Source organism: Leucoraja erinacea, chromosome 11 (genome assembly GCF_028641065.1).
Source record: "Leucoraja erinacea ecotype New England chromosome 11, Leri_hhj_1, whole genome shotgun sequence".
Taxonomy (NCBI): domain Eukaryota; kingdom Metazoa; phylum Chordata; class Chondrichthyes; order Rajiformes; family Rajidae; genus Leucoraja; species Leucoraja erinaceus.
Window position 1 is genome coordinate 28,602,844 of NC_073387.1, and position 16,150 is coordinate 28,618,993.

Here is a 16,150-nt window from a genome sequence, read left to right on the forward strand (position 1 = left end):
GCCATCGCTTTTCCCGCTCCTCACTCCACTGCAACAGTCTCATCCTTCTCCCCAGCAGTCGCTGACATCTTCCAAGGTGGAGTATGTCAGCGATCCCAGGGAGAAGGTGGTGCTAGAGGGAGGGGACAATGGGGAAGAAAGAGGCCAAGTTGGCAGAACAAGAGGAAGCAGAGACAGCAGAGCCAGGAACAAACAAAGTGATGGACAACAGGAAGAAGCCACAGCTGGTGGTGGGGGGGGAGGGGGGAGAGGAGCGCCACAGTGACTCAGTGGATCCTGTCGGTAGCGTCGGCCTGTATAAAGTGTTATCCCCAGGGGCTACAATGCGAGCCGCAGCAGCAGAAGCATCAACTGGACGGTGCGGTTGGTGACGGGCTCATTGGTGCACCTTGCGTGCACCTTGCGATGGTGTCGGAGGCCGGGGCTGTAAGTAGCCAGGGATGTGCCGCAAGCAGCATCAGCCGGGTTGTCTGCTCTAACCGAAACCCGTTATAAAGAGTTCCGTTAAACTGAATGTTTACTGTACAAGCATATTGTTGAAACGTCAGACAACACAGATAAATCAAATCTCCTGAACAAATAGTAAATGGATTATGTACAAGAGTACAAATTTCAAAACAACAAGGGTTAAATGACATTTTTTCAAAAACAAATAAATATTGAAATGAGAGCAATCACAGCATCATAACCATACTTCTGCAATTTCTAAACAACTTTGGTATAGCATGTTTACCATTGCTGTTATTTGAGCTGAATGAGAGAAGTGTTCTCTAATTCCACTTCTGTTGTCTTGAAAATAATTATTTTTAACACTCAAATTTATGGTGCTTACCTGTTGTCTTTTGGCAGCCATTAGATTCAGCTTGTTCACCTCTGGTTTTAATGCTTTAAAATGTATCCCAAGCTCTTGCTCATTGTTTGCATTTCTCACTTTTACAAGAGTTTCTTCAACCTGGAAAACCAAACTAATTACCAAAATGTCTAAAAAAACAAAATAAGGCAATGCAGTACATAATTTGTAAACAAGAAAGTATATACACTGGATGAATCATGTTCCCAAGTCTACTGCAATCTACTATGCATGGCAATTCACTGGGTACCATCCTTATATTCTAGTTTATCTGATAATCAGTCATCGACTTAAATCTTCCTTTGTCAAGTAACACATTGAAGAATAAATATGCATTAAAATCATAGTATTTCTCCTCAGTGGCGCAAAATATTACTGATTAAGTACCATATAAACTGCAGATTTGCTTGGTGGAGTGTGTCAGATTATTCCTGCACACTGAGATTAACATGGATAAAATAAAAAGATTGACACCATGGCCTTTTTTGTGAAGTGCCATAAAATACATTCCAAGAGCAATCCTCCCAAAAGTATCTGACAACTCATCCTTTCCCTACTCTGCATGACACCAAAACACAAAAGATTATGGAAATTAACACTCTTTTGCATTATTTTTCTTTCCCAAACACAACAAAGCATGAAAAATTGAACAGCAGTTTGAAATCACACATGGAACCGACTTTACTACATTAATATCATCATTACATTTATAGGTTGTCATTGTGGGATTTGTGGTAATTGAAAATTGAGTAAAATACTGGAAACTTGCCAAAAAGTAGCATACACTATCTGTTCCCTCAGAATTTATTTTTTAATATCAGTACTGCTACAAAGTCTGAATTTGGATAAACAGCTAATGTAATCATTTTGGTAGATAATGCAACGCTTCTTGATATGGTCATTTGTATAATACGAAGTAAGAAAGATTTTGTAATTTCCATGTTGTACACAAATGCAAAAAAAAAATCACTAACCGTAACCCTTCCAAGGTTATATACACTACTTTTATTTCAAAAAGTTACATTATTGTCTATTGTCTAAATTCAGTTTAGAACAATCACATATCCTGTTTGACCAATTTTTAAGTATTGTTAATAAAATGTATTGATAAGGACACTACAGCTCATGTAGCTAATATGCACTCTAGCAAGGCCTTTAACAGGATGCCATATGGGAGAATGGCCGAAAAGATTTGACCCCGTGTCTTATCGTGGGATCCAAAGTTGGCAAACTGGACCCAAAACTGGCTCGGGCGGAGCAGGGAGAGAGTAATGACAGAGGCTTTTTTTTTTGTATAGATGCCTGTGGTGTACTATAGGAATCAATGCTGGAAACCTTAATGTTTATTATATAGATTAATGATTTATATACAAAGGCAGGAGGCATGATAAGTTGATTTGCAGACGGTCAAAATCAGTGCTCTTAAAAATGATGATGATAATCTTGGGTTACTTTATATTTATTAATTGGTAAAATGAGAACACTGACAAATGGAATTCTGAATTTTGAAGACTAATAATGGTAGAATATACAAATGAATGGAAGGACTCCAAGGAGTGCTGAGGAACAAAGGCCTATTTAGCAAACAAGCAAATAAGATGAAGGCATACTTGCCTTGATTAACTAGAGAATAGAATACAATAGCATGGAAGGTACAATTTTATAAAGCGTAGATTAGAACCTAGCTGGTGAACTGTATGTTACATGATAGTGAGGGTGTGATTGCACTGGAAATCATGCGGAGGAGATTCATCAGAATGTTACCTGGTTTGAAATGTTTCAGGTTTGTGGAAAGACAGAGTAGGCAGGGCTTATTTTCCTTGTAGCAATGAAGGCTGCGGAGAGACCTGATATTACAAATTAAAAGCAACATAGATAGAATGGATCATAGGAATTTCTTTTCCATATCAGTGTAAAACTAGAGGACATAAGTTTTGAATGAGGGACCCAAGGAAGATTTATTTTTTACCCAGAAGGATCTTGGTAAATAATGGAGGCAGCCTCTCTTACATTTTAATAGTATTGCTAAAGCATAGAAGACTATAGACCAAATGTTGGTAAATGGAATTATACAGACATGTACTTGATGGTCAGCTTTGGACAGAGTAGGTCAAAGGTCCTGACTGACTGCACAACTCTAAATGCAGGCTATCAGCAAATGACACGGGTCCTCGAATAGTTAAATATTTTTTTTGCTCCTGTTTTATTCTATGTACTTTAGCAGAAGCTAAGAATTGCAATTATAGCCTTATCCTCTCCAAAGCAAGATGCCAAAAACAAACCAGGGCACACCCTGCACTTAAAGGGAGTCTAATAAAAACTCATAAACCGAGCTAACTGAATGAACTAGTATTAAGACTGCCCTTTTGAAAAACAGTGACTACTGATCAGTTGAACTGTAGTATCTCTGAAGTGTCCCCGAACTGTATTATTCTTTCTCTGCCAGCAGACACATCAGAACAGTTGCCATATTACTGCATTAGGCAAATATTTAATGCATATTTCAATTTTAAAGCAATATAATTTTAAACCAAGATTAGAAAGTTCTGATTCAGTTGGGAAAATACAGCACAGAACTTACAACTTTCAGCTGTACAAGAAGCTTGTAAACATCTGCCATGTCAGCCAGGATGAGAAGGCGAGTAACAGCAGACAGCAATGCGCGTGCAGCCCGAACCATATTGCCTCGCTTCATAGCAGAACACGGATCCTCTGCGAATTCAGAGGAAGCACTCCTCATTGCTTCACCTGCATTTTATGAAGTTGAAAGTGAAAGTTTAGAAGTTGGAATATTATTTGAAATATAAGAATGTTTTTTTAACAAAAACAACAAAATCAAAACACAGAATGTTCGAACTGATAACCAACAATACCATGTCAGTCAAGATGGAGCCATGTGTGCAAATTACTTAGTGCATTCACCCAGTTTAACTGTGCTCCAAACCTTATCCATGAAAGTATTTCACATGTCCTAAAGCAATGTCAAATTATAGGTTACATCTCAAGGAACCACCATTCTGCCCATTATATCTACACTCTCGACAAGTGCAGCTCTCTAGTTCAACCCATGGGCGCTTTCTCTGCAGTCCATTGAATTTATTGAGACCTAAAGGCAGTGACTAGTTATGAGATCATGTTGCCGTTAACTATTTCTTAATGTGTTGAAGAGGTTAATCAGATAAGAAGGGGCCAGAGGATGCCATTGGGAAGACTGGCTTTTGGCAGAGTGAAAACAAATCCATATTTGGAGGTGGCTGATGGTTGAATGTGCATTACATCATGCAATTGGTTTTATGGCTGTAGGTACATAAACGTCGGTTTTCTGGTATTTCTTTGTGTGTGCTGCTGGAAATTCAGACGTAAAACTGTTCCTTCTGGGTCTCTAGGTCCACATTCATCAGACGTTAAATTAAAGCTTTGTATGGTCTTAAGAATTTGTACTTTGTATATCTTTTTAAGTGAACTTTTACACAGCGACAGAGGGAGGCCACAGCAGCGCTCCCCCACCCCCCACCGGCTGCCTGAAGCCATCCCCCTCCCACGGCTACAGAACGCTCCCGCCAGAAGCCACCCGCCTCCCCCGGATACAGAATATTCCCCGCCTGAAGCAGTCCACGTCCCCTGGCTACAGAACACTTCCCACCAGCCCCCCGCCTGAATCGCCCCCCTCCACCGGCTACAGAATGCTCTGGCCAGAAGCCACCCCCCTCCCCCGGATACAGAATGGTCCCCGCCTGAAGTCGTCCCCGTCCCTGGCTACAGGACACTCCCACCGGCCCCCACCTGACGGAACAAGAAATGTTCACTCGGCCCACAATGTCATACTAGCCCTCTGGAAATCAGACCCTCTGGCCCACAACATGTGTACGAGCACAAGAAAAGTCCCTTCGGCCCACAACACCCATACCAGCCCTGCAGAAATCCTCCCCCCCCAGTCCCCACCTGAAGCTGTCCCCCTCCCCCAGCTGCAGAATGCAACAAGCGACACAAGAAAGAACTGAACTGAATAAATCTCTTTAACATTTATATTGTTGTTAAATTATAAGAGTTGTTCACATTTTAAGCTTTAATACCTTTTCCACTTGCCGTGCCCGTCAGCCGTGCCTGTGCAGTAATGCCTGCGTGTTCTACATCACAATGGGAACCCAATGGGCGGGAATGGCTGCGTCGCCGGAGAGCCGCTAAAGAGGGGGGGGGGGGGGGGGGGGGGTGGTGGGGGGAGGATGGGGGGGGGGGGGGGGTTCCTCAGGAGCATCACAGTGAACCTCATGGGCAATCACTACCAAAGTGTCTGCCCACACAGTCAGTATACCTCTCCTACATGTATCTCCCATACTAAGTCCCCCCAACCGCCCCCGCCCTCCCCCCCCCTTTCCCTCCCAACTCCAGTCCCGTCCCGACCCACTGGGAAACTGAAGGGAGTGACAATCAACTGCCACAGATACAAATAATGTCATACTCAAGAAAGGGCAGATGCTGGTTGACAAAAAGTAAACACACAGTGCTGGAGTAACACAAAGAAGCAGCAGAATTTTGGAAACGTCATCCCGTCATCCATTCCTTCTCTCCAGAGATGCTGCCTGGCCCGCTGAGTTAAAGAGTGCCCATGGTAGACTCACGAGTCACTACGGTAAACTAACAGGCTACTACGTTCTTACAACGAGTTTAAAAGTTTAAAATTTTTACTTCAAGAGTAAATTTGACTCGTGGAAATCTTTCATGTTGAAAGATTTTCACGAGTTAACAAGTTTCCCGAGTACCTGCCGTTAGCGTTACGAGTTCCGACGTTCCCGCTACGTTAATTCTACGTGATTACCACAAGTTTGATTTGTTTTAAACTGGGGATCACTCGTGGGTGGACTCGCACCGTGAGACAGGGGTTCTATACTAAAACTATCATCTTGTTTGTTTCTATGTCTGTCTGTCTGTGATGTCCTGAAATTACGCCACAACGGTACAGAATAGCGTTACAATTTTCAACCCCCTTTCTCGCCATTGTCATGTGGTGTGTTGTATCACGTTTTGTTCAGATTGATGGTATATTTTACAAGTTATTCATATTTTAAAATTTACAAACCCCCAGTGACAAAAATGTCTCCATCTGCACTGGCAGTTAGCAGCGTATGATGTCACAATGGGATCTCATTTATATAAACTGTCCATCAGCAGTGTTACAGCCCACAATGGGATCTCATTTACATTAAAAAAACACAGCACCTTCCACCTCACTATGACATAGAGGGTGGTAGGGAGAGGAGAGGTGTTCTGGAGGGAGGCAGGGAGTGACTGAGGGTAGGGTAAAGGACAGGGATGGAGAGGCGAGGGAGGGAGTTGGGTAGGGGAGGAGGAGAGTGGAAAGAGGGAGGGTGAAGAGGGGAAGAAAGTACTGGGGATGAGGGAATACAGAGGATAGGGGTAGGAAGAGTGATGGCGAGGTGCACTTGGGGAGGGTTGCCATGTCTCACGTCACAACGGGGATCTCTAGCGTCACAACCGGAACCCGTCAGCCGCGCCTGCGCAGTTGGGTGAGTGGTGGAATATTGCGTTCGGGGACCAGCCCTCCTGTGTGATAGGGACCAACACGTCGCACTTGGTCTAGTATTCATTAAATGTAGCTACCATATTTCCGGTCGTCAAAGACGCGATTTATTACCCTGAAATTAGTCCCGAAAATGTACCTGCGTCTTTGAGGCCGAAGGTTAGGTTGTTAGCCAAGAAAGAGACTTGGAGTTGGCCGAGCAATGCCACTCTCGTAGCACTGCTCTGCAGAACGTGCCACGCCTTCGACCCTGGAACTGTGTGAAGTGGGAAACGGCTGTAAAAGGACAGTGCCGCTGGGGGGGGCGCAGAGTTCCTTTCCACAGCCTGTGGGGTGTCTGGCCCGGGTCAGCACGGCCTGGGTTGCACAAAGTAGCAAACTTGGCTGGGCCGCCAGGGGTAAAGTTGCGGGGAGGGCAGGAGCGTTGAGAAGGAGGTGGTCGGGGATCATGCCAGCAACTCACTCACTGACTCACTGTTGCTCGGGCAGGGAAGTTGCTCGGGTGGCTGCGAGCGGACCCGGTCACCACCTCAGTGCCTACTGCCCGCCTGTCAGCCATTGTGTCCTTTGGCACAGGCGCAACTGGTGAAGGTGATCATTGGCCGGTAGCTACTGGGCAGAAGGCTGGCTGCTCCGTCCCGGGCTCTCTCTCTCTCCCCCCCTTATGTGATCTCCATGAGCCAGGAAGTCGCCATCCGTCAGACCTGAACTGCACAGCGCATTGTGGGACAGGCGAAGATGGAGGCTCCCCAGTCCTCATTGCCTCCTTGAAGGAGTTTCACATCTTCCTTTCTACTGACTAAATCAAACCCTTGATCCTGTCCCACCTGTCTTTTTTTGAAAATTTAGCGACTCAAAGTGGGGGTGCGTCTTCGACGCCAGGAAATACGATATGTACTGTATATAGTGCGACAAAGATTAAAAAAAAACAATAAAAATACATTGGAAAGTTAATTTTGTGACGCAGATTAAAAAAATAGACACACTATAACGAAAAAAGGTGATTGTATCAAAATATGTACTTTGGTAAAGATTAGAATTTTTTTTTAAATGATAACAAATGGCTGCTTGCCAGTAGAATTCCACAACAAGGAGATGACTCAGCTACAAATTCCACAAGCTTTATTTTACCTTTTATGGAAAACACAAGACATCCTCACCCACTTTACCAGATAACAGAGTTTCACCTAGTGCAACATGAGTTGCGAAATGACTCATTTAACAATCACATTTTGTTCATTACTGCAATTGAACTGAAGCCAACTATTTCAACTAACGTCTACAGGAGAAGACTTGCAAGATCATGGCTAGCTCCTTTACTGAACAAGGCAGTAAATCCAAGCCTGGTTTGCCTAAATGAATGAATACAAGGGAAACAAATCTCCCTGGCCAGGATTATCACTTTTAAAAAATTAAGAAAAGCTGGCTGGTAAGTTGTACAACAAATATTAAGTCAGAAGTGACCAGACACTTTTGAAATTGCTTTTGATACAATTTAGATATTGTGCAAATTATAGACAATAGACGCAGGAGTAGGCCATTCAGCCCTTCAAGCCACTTTAGGAGCCCTATCGAGCTCTCTCTTGAAAGTATCCAGAGAACCGGCCTCCACTGCCCTCCGGCAGAGAATGCCACAGACTCACAACTCTCTGTGTAAAAAAGTGATTCCTCATCTCGGTTCTAAATGGATTACCCCTTATTCTTAAACTATGGCCCCTGGTTCTGGACTCTCCCAACATCGGGAACATGTTTCCTGCCTCTAGCGTGTCCAAACCCTTTATGATCTTATGTTTCAATCAGATATCCTCTCATCCTTCTAAATTCCAAAGTATACAAGCCCAGCCACTTCATTCTCTCAGCATACGACAGTCTCACCATCCCAGGAATTAACCTTGCAAACCTATGTTGCACTCCCTCAATAGCAAGAATGTCCTTCCTCAAATTAAGGGGCCAAAACTGCACACAATACTCCAGGTGTGGTTTCACAAGGGCCCTGTACAACTGTAGAAGGACCACTTTGCTCCTATACTCAACTCCTCTTGTTATGAAGGCCAACATGCCATTCACGTTCTTTACAACCTGCTATTCTGAAAGGGACCCGTTAATCCCTACTCTTTGTTTCCTGTCTGCCAACCAATTTTCTATCCATGTCAGCACTCTACCCCCAGTACCATATTGCCCTAATTTTGCCCACTAATCTCCTATGTGGGACCTTATCAAATGCTTTCTGAAAGTCCAGGTACACTACACCCACTGGTTCTCCCTTTTCCATTTTCCGAGTTACATCCTCAAAAAATTCCAGAAGATTAGTCAAGCATCATTTCCCCTTCGTAAATCCATGCTGACTCGGACCGATCCTGTTACTGCTATCCAAATGTGCCGCTCTTTCATCTTTTATGATTGACTCCAGCATCTTCCTCACCACCGATGTCAGGCTAACTGGTCTATAATTCAGTTTTCTCTCTCCTGCCTTTCTTTAAAAGTGGGATAACATTAGCTACCCTCCAATGTTGTGCATTATACCACTTGCTTCAATTAAAGTCATTCTAGTGCATTACCATTTATCAATTACAATGAAAGCAACAACCTGATAACATGGAATGGTGTTTTTAAACTGGAATGGAAAACTACTGGTTGCAAGTAGTGAATGCCAGTTAGATCCATCCCAGGAATTGGGTGAGAAACAAGTTAAATGTTAAAACTGGAAAGAAAATGTATTTTCCACAAGAGATGGCAGGCTGATTGATTGGCATACACTAGAGCAGGTAGGCCTCATGATCGTAGCACCTCCCTCATTAGTTACTGTATTTGCAGCAACGAAGACGCTATTTTTTTACCCTAAAATAAGGCTTGAAAATTTACCTGCGCCTTGGAGGCCAAAGATTAGATTGTTAGCCAAGAAAGATAGACTTGGCTATCCCATAGAACAATAGAACAGCGACTGCAAAAGGACAACACCGCTGGGGGGGAAAAGAGTTCCTTCCACAGCGTGTGGGGAGTCTGGACCGGGTCAGTGCGGCTAGGCCGGCAGGTGTAAAGTTGTGGTGAAGGCAAGCGTTGAGAAGGAAGGGGTCGGGGATCATATCAGCAACTCACTCAGTAGCTCGGGTCCGGACAGCGGAACTGCAGTTAGACCCGGGAGTCACTGGCGAACCGGGAACTGCAGCTAGTCCTGGGGCTCGCAGGCGACCTGGGAATTACAGCCAGTCCCGGGGCAGGCGACCTGGGAACTGCAGCTAGTCCCAGGGCTCGCAGGTGACCTGGGCATTACAGCCAGTCCCGGGTGCTCGCAATCAACCAGGAAACTACAGCCAATCCCGGGGGAGGCGACCTGCTAACTGCAGCTAGTCCCGGGCCTCGCAGACGACCTGGGAACTACAGCTAGTCCCTGGGAAGCGAGAGATCTGGGAACAGCAGCCAGTCCCAGGGATGCGAGGGATCTGGGAACAACAGCCAGTCCCCGGGCACGCAGGCGATCTGGAAACTGCAGATCGCCATCCGCTCACAAACATGGGTCCTGGCCCCTATGCAAAAAAGGCTGCCGACCCCTGCACAAAACCAAACACTTGATCCTGCCTCACCAGCCTTTTTTCAAAATTTAGCAACTGAAAATGGTGGTGCGTCTTCATTGCCGAGAAATACAGTATGTGTCTGCAATGTGTAAAATTTCATAACAAACCATATCAAGAACTGTATCTTATGCTATCTACTATTTGCTGGCTTGGTCATAAACTATGAGTCAAAGGCATAATTTTATTCTGAACACAATGTCAGATACTTTATAAAATTATATACTAAAATAGTTTATTTTCAAATCAGGAATGTGTTTTAAGAAATGATGTTATCAGAATGTTCAAATTTTCTTACCTTCAGTAATTCAATACAAAATGTTCACATTGTATGATTGCCCAATCAACACAAAAAAAATTGCTCAAAAACTAAATCTATCAAGACATGTAGCTGGGGCTTTCAGTACTAGTGTTGCCATTTATTGTGCATCCACAATAGACCCCAAACTGGAGGCAGCATTATAAAGTTAACTGCAGTGGTGATCTAAAGTCACAAAGACCAGACCCGTTAAGGATACCAGCCCTCTTTACAGGACGTAAATTTGCCAGATTGGGTATTACAATATTCATGGACACTGCCACTGCGATTGAGAGACTCTTTAATTACAGATTTAGTTACTTGAACTTCAGCTTCTTTAGTTAATTCACACCAGAATTCTGACTGCTCGTCCATTAAGATAACTAGTACACCGCCATACCTAAACTAATTATCAAAACAGTTCCATATTTTTTTACTGCAATTCACTACCAATGTGCAATAATGAACAAAATCTAATTTACAATGAGTAACAAAACTAGAAAGCATTTCTTACAACTCGGTAGAATACACATCATATTATACTTAGTGCAGGTGTTAAAAACTTACAACTTAAAACATGCTTGAATTCTCACAACCATTACTAGTGAAGGGTTATTGACCCAAAACATTGACTGCCTCCATAAATATTGACTGACCTATTGAGTGTTTCTGGCATTTGTTTTTTCAATCAATCTATATTGATTTAACATGGTACTGAACTACTAGCATTGGCATCAGGAAACAAGGCCTTCAAATTGCTGACTGCCCATTGCAGGATTTTGCAAATGACAAATTAACATTAGATTGCATAAAGTCTCATCACAGAACATAAATCATCATCATTCCCAACACATACGGTCTGGTGAACCACTCTTAGTTCTCATGTACTATAGAGAACGTCCATTCCCTGAAGTAGACAGGAATCGGTAGGAGGGACAAATATTAAGAAAATTCCAGATTTGAAATTAGTTTTTTTTTTCATTTCAACGATGTTGAAACTCCCAAGCTTTAATTGATTTCCAATGTGAAAAATTGCCCAGGTATATGTTCAGTAAAATAACAAATCCAATCCAGCTAATAACTACATAATCTATGTTTAATCACCAGTGGAAGATGTTGACGGTGCTATCAAATATCACTTATTCTCATCCAACAACATACAACTTGGTGCTTCACTAGGAACCATTTCAGGTACATAATTCATCACCGCTTTAATGTGTGGTCCAAATATGCATCAAGGAGATGAATTCCACAGGCAAAGCAAGACTGCCCGTGACTTCAAGCCCTTGTAAAGCAGAAGCCAATCAGTATAACAAGGAAACTACAAAAGATTAGAACCATACCCTTCACGAACAGATGATGGTTCCGATTTAGGGAATGCCCCAAGGTCAATCATCTTCACCGGATATAAATTCCTTTCTTCCATCAAAAATTAGAACTGAAGATATTCACTGATGATTGCACAACTTTGATTTCCATTTAAGTTTCCAAATATATAACTTTTACCACCAAGAACACAGTGTAAAAGCAGGTTTCACTCCAAGTTACTCACTATTCCAACGGCTTAGGTTTATTATTGTCACGTATATGGAGGTACAGTGAAAAGCTTTGTTTTGTGTTCTATTCCACAAGATAATACTATAGATCAGATAGTACTATACATAAATACAATCGTCAAAACTCAAGGACAATAGATAAGACAAAGGGGAAGATGGAGGGCAGAATATAGTTCTCAGCATTGTAGCACACCAGTTCCACAAAGTACATTGACTGCAATGGGCCAGAGGTGTACCTTTCTCTTTTTCCACTAACTGTTGTAGCAATGTCTGGTTTAATTGTACACATATACAGGGAGATTTGCCTGGATAACATAAAATATATTTTTTCACGGTATCTCAATAACAATACCATTTGAGAATCAGGGAAGTCCATCGTTGCCCAAGTCACTGTCCAAGACTTTGCTCCCTCCACCAACATCATGGGTGATTACATTTTTATGAAACCATGTTGTGCATGGCCTTGCTGCCACTCATGGAAAGGCTATTTGCAAGTGGTGCTCGTCTGGACAAAAAAGTACCAGACCTGCAAAAGTCCACGTTCAGAAGCAAAGCAAGACTTTAATTTCTTGCTTTTGGTAGCAGAGGTCGTCATTTCTTAAACCACAAGAGGTAAAGAAAAGTAATATGATTTAAGATTTAAGCACGTTTTCTCATGTACCAAGTGGGCCACCTAATATCTTTATTCTCAGCCCTTATTGGGCAAAGTATCAATGGTCTTAGCAAGGTTGAACGAATGCACTGCGAATACAACAATATTGGAGAAAAACCTTAGCCAGCATGGCGTCATTCAGCAAAAATATAGCACAAATGCCTAAGGATGCACGTGCAACATTTTTTTAAAACCAGGATAGTTACACGCACCTTGTTTACGTACATCCTCCACAGCTGCTGTCAGTTCTTCTTTCAGATATTGGCTCTCGAGAGCAATTTTCTCACCCTTCTCCAAAAAATTCTGAGTTGCTTGTTCCACAGAGGCAGCCAAAACATGTGCTTTCTTAGAACGTCCCTTCTTTTTGTTAGATGGTCCTCTGTTACTGGTATTAACCAAGGTAGTCACCTGAAAAGTAAAATTTATCTTAAAATCTTCATAAATGCTATAAGATCTGTAGACAGAACTTGCATTTGCATAACATCAATGTTCATGGGTGACGTAGGGCTTGGTTTTAACTTAAAGCAGATATGCCAGTGTATAGTTGCAGTTAAAAGGAATGCATTGGTGCAAAAAAAAGAGATGAATGAACAGGGACCTCAGATTAATGGTAGGGATGTACAGATGCAAGAGACAGGAACTTAAACACAAAAGGCAACCAGTCGGCAAGGATGTATTGATTGGTGATCAGGACTTGCACTATGTTTGAGTGACCATAAGCCAATGGAGCAGAGCCTGGAGAGCATTTGAATAGCATTGTGCACTGGGTCAGTTGATAGCACTGCTACTTCTCAACTCCAGCAACCCAGGTTTGCTCTTGATCATCATTGCTGAATGTAGTTTACACATTTTCCCCATGGCTACTTTGATTTCCCTCAGGTGTTCCAGCTTTCACCCACATCCCAAAAACATGCTACATGATAGGCTCATTGGCTGCTGTAAATTACTTTTCGTGCAGTGAGCGAGGAGAATCACGATGGGCGTAAGATCGAATAGGTTACATGGAACTAGGAGGGATAATAAGATTTCTCGAAGATCGAGCATATTCCCATGAATAGGAGTTGGTGGGGCTGTCAGGATCAAGGAAGTCCAGACGTTTGCAACATTAAGTAGTAAATGACTCAAGCAATCATTCAGCAGGAAATTAGATAATTGGATGGGGGGGGGGGGGGGGGGGGGGGGGGGGGGGGGGTATGGACAGCAAGGTCATATGAAGGGATTATTTCCATTTGCATCTTTTGGGGGTTTTTTTAAAGAACGTACAAAGACATTGGTGAAAAACAAGTAAATTGTCATGTCCTCCAAGAAGCATCAATATCCCACTACATTGGCTAATATTTATGCACAAGTTACACAAGACAAGGTACCATATCAAAGCAGCACAAAGAGGTTTTATCATCCTTTTCCTATTCTGGATAAACTTCTGGAAATTTGTTATTACATAAAACATAGAAAATAGGTTCAGGAGTAGGCCAATTGGCCCTTCGAGCCAGCACCACCATTCAATCTTTCTTGGCTAACAATCTAACCTTCGACCTCCAAGACGCAGGTAAATTTTCGGGCCTATTTTAGGGTAAAAAACAGCGTCTTCCTTGCCGGGAAATACGGTATTTAACGTCAACATATTTCTCAATTTCCATGTTGACAACTATTGTTATTGTTCAAAGAGGTTAAAGAAAGCAATCCCTAATTGAACAAAATGAGTAGCATAAAATGATTATTCATTCTTGATAAAAAAAACATATGCAATACTCCGAAACCTACTGTCCAAAATACCCTCTCTGCAGGTGATCTGAAATGGAGATGCCTCAAATGATTACTAGGTTAGAATGGATTTTTTTTAAATCCCCTACTTCCTTCTAGACGGCTCCAGAATTTATCTGAGGAAGGAAAATTACACGTGCATTTAATTTAATAAAATCTGGGACAATTTAGGGTTGACTTCAGGAAATGCTTCATCACCAAAATACATATGACCGAATTTTTTTTAAATCAAGGAAAATAAAATTAAAAACCAAGTTGATAATGTTGATACTAAGGGATATGAGAACTAAATGAATTGAGCTCAGATTCTAAAATAGATTTATATCTCTAAATAAATGGCAATATTGGCTCAGCAGGATAAATTCTGTCCTTTTTTTTCCATTCCTGTACCTATTTTCCATTTAAACGGCTTGTTTCCAAGTTTCAATTAAATATTAGCTAAATATTCAAAATACCAAAACAGCTAAGATTAGTACACCTATCCTGAAGTGTTTATTATCTTTGTGTAATGTCACAAAGGTAAGAACTGCGTCAAAAGCAGGAGAATAACTGCTGCCAAATAGCTAGTTAAATAATTTCGCAAGACCATTTTCCAAAACCAAACCTCCCCCCACCCTCCATTAGCAGAGCAATTTGACATTTTTAACCTTTTCCACAATCACATACCTGTGTGACCAATGGCTCCAATAGACGTTCCACTGCCAACGTCCTTATTTCCAGATTTTTTGGATCCCATTTGAAACTTATATTTTGAGTGTTTATAGTCGTCATCCTTGCTTGCCTGTCAGATTAAAAATTAACATACAAAACTTGAAACATTAAGTAATTAGTCAAAACAATATACGCAAGCAAAGTAAAAGTTTTGTTTATAAATGACCAGTGCCTCCATGCCCACATGGAGGAACTGCAGAACAAAGATTTGAAACTAAACATAAAAACTTTTGAACATCAATATAAAATGGGCAGCACAGAGCAAACGAATGGATGGAAGTTTAAGTTTAAGACTACTTTCACATTTTACAGCAAATTTCATTTCCACCACAGTAAAATTCTGTTGATCCAAAACTTAATTTTATTTTGTTTTTAAGACGCTACACAGTAGTATATTGATTTCCAGTGAACCTGGTGAGCTGAAAGGATGCTGGGAAAAACAGGACTCGGAAAGTCAGATGCTTGGAAACCCAATTGTTTAAGAAATGGATAGCTAATTATTGGAGCTCTACTATAGATTGAAATCTGTAACAAAGTATCTCTAGCCAGAAGACTGGAAAAAATCATCATCATCAGTGGTCACTCGAAACAAGTACGACTGTCCTCTCCTCTCCACAGGGTCGTCTACTTGTGGGTCTGCAAATGTCTGTAGAGGCCGATCTGCGATCCACACACCTTGGTGTAACGTGGGCAGTGGAGACTGCCGATGGTTGGTAGTCGTCGAGCCCCCTTCTCTCTCTCCTTACGGTGCTGTTGCTTTGTCTGCGACACGGCGTAGTTCCATTTTGTGAAGTGCAGCTCCTTCCTGCACAGATTTCCTCCAGGAACGCCTGTCCAGTGCAATGTGCTCCCAGTTGCTTGATGTGATGTGGAATTTCGTCAGACTGTTCTTGATGTTGTCCTTGAAGCATTTCTTTGGCCCGCTGGGGGCTCGCCGACCTTCCTTCAATTGAGACTTCAGGATTTGTTCAGGGAGACGTGTGTTAGATATGCTGATGACATGGCCAGTCCATCGAAGTTGGTGCTGCATTATTGTGGTGGTGATGCTGGTCATGTTGGGTTTCTCCAAAACGCTGATTTTGGTGCGTTTGTCCTCCCAACTGAACCTCAGAATCTTTCGTAAGGATCTTTGATGGTATTGTTCCAGGGCTCTCAGGTGCCTGCTGTAGGCAGCCCAGCCCCGCTCCAACTCCAGAGGAACACGCTCCCCA

The 16,150-nt window shown here is 42.4% G+C and overlaps 1 protein-coding gene across 1 annotated transcript in view; it reads right to left on the minus strand.

Moving 5' to 3' along the window:
* Window positions 1–16,150, minus strand: part of LOC129701620 (catenin alpha-1) — a 110,304-nt gene that overhangs the window by 81,909 nt on the left and 12,245 nt on the right. Inside the window, exons 2-5 of the mRNA XM_055642932.1 lie at window positions 14,895–15,009; window positions 12,677–12,872; window positions 3,432–3,598; window positions 833–952 (exon numbers count right to left, since the gene is read on the minus strand). Coding sequence (XP_055498907.1) covers window positions 833–952; window positions 3,432–3,598; window positions 12,677–12,872; window positions 14,895–14,999 — 588 coding nt within the window. The 5' untranslated portion in view covers window positions 15,000–15,009. The remainder of the gene's footprint in view (window positions 1–832; window positions 953–3,431; window positions 3,599–12,676; window positions 12,873–14,894; window positions 15,010–16,150) is intronic.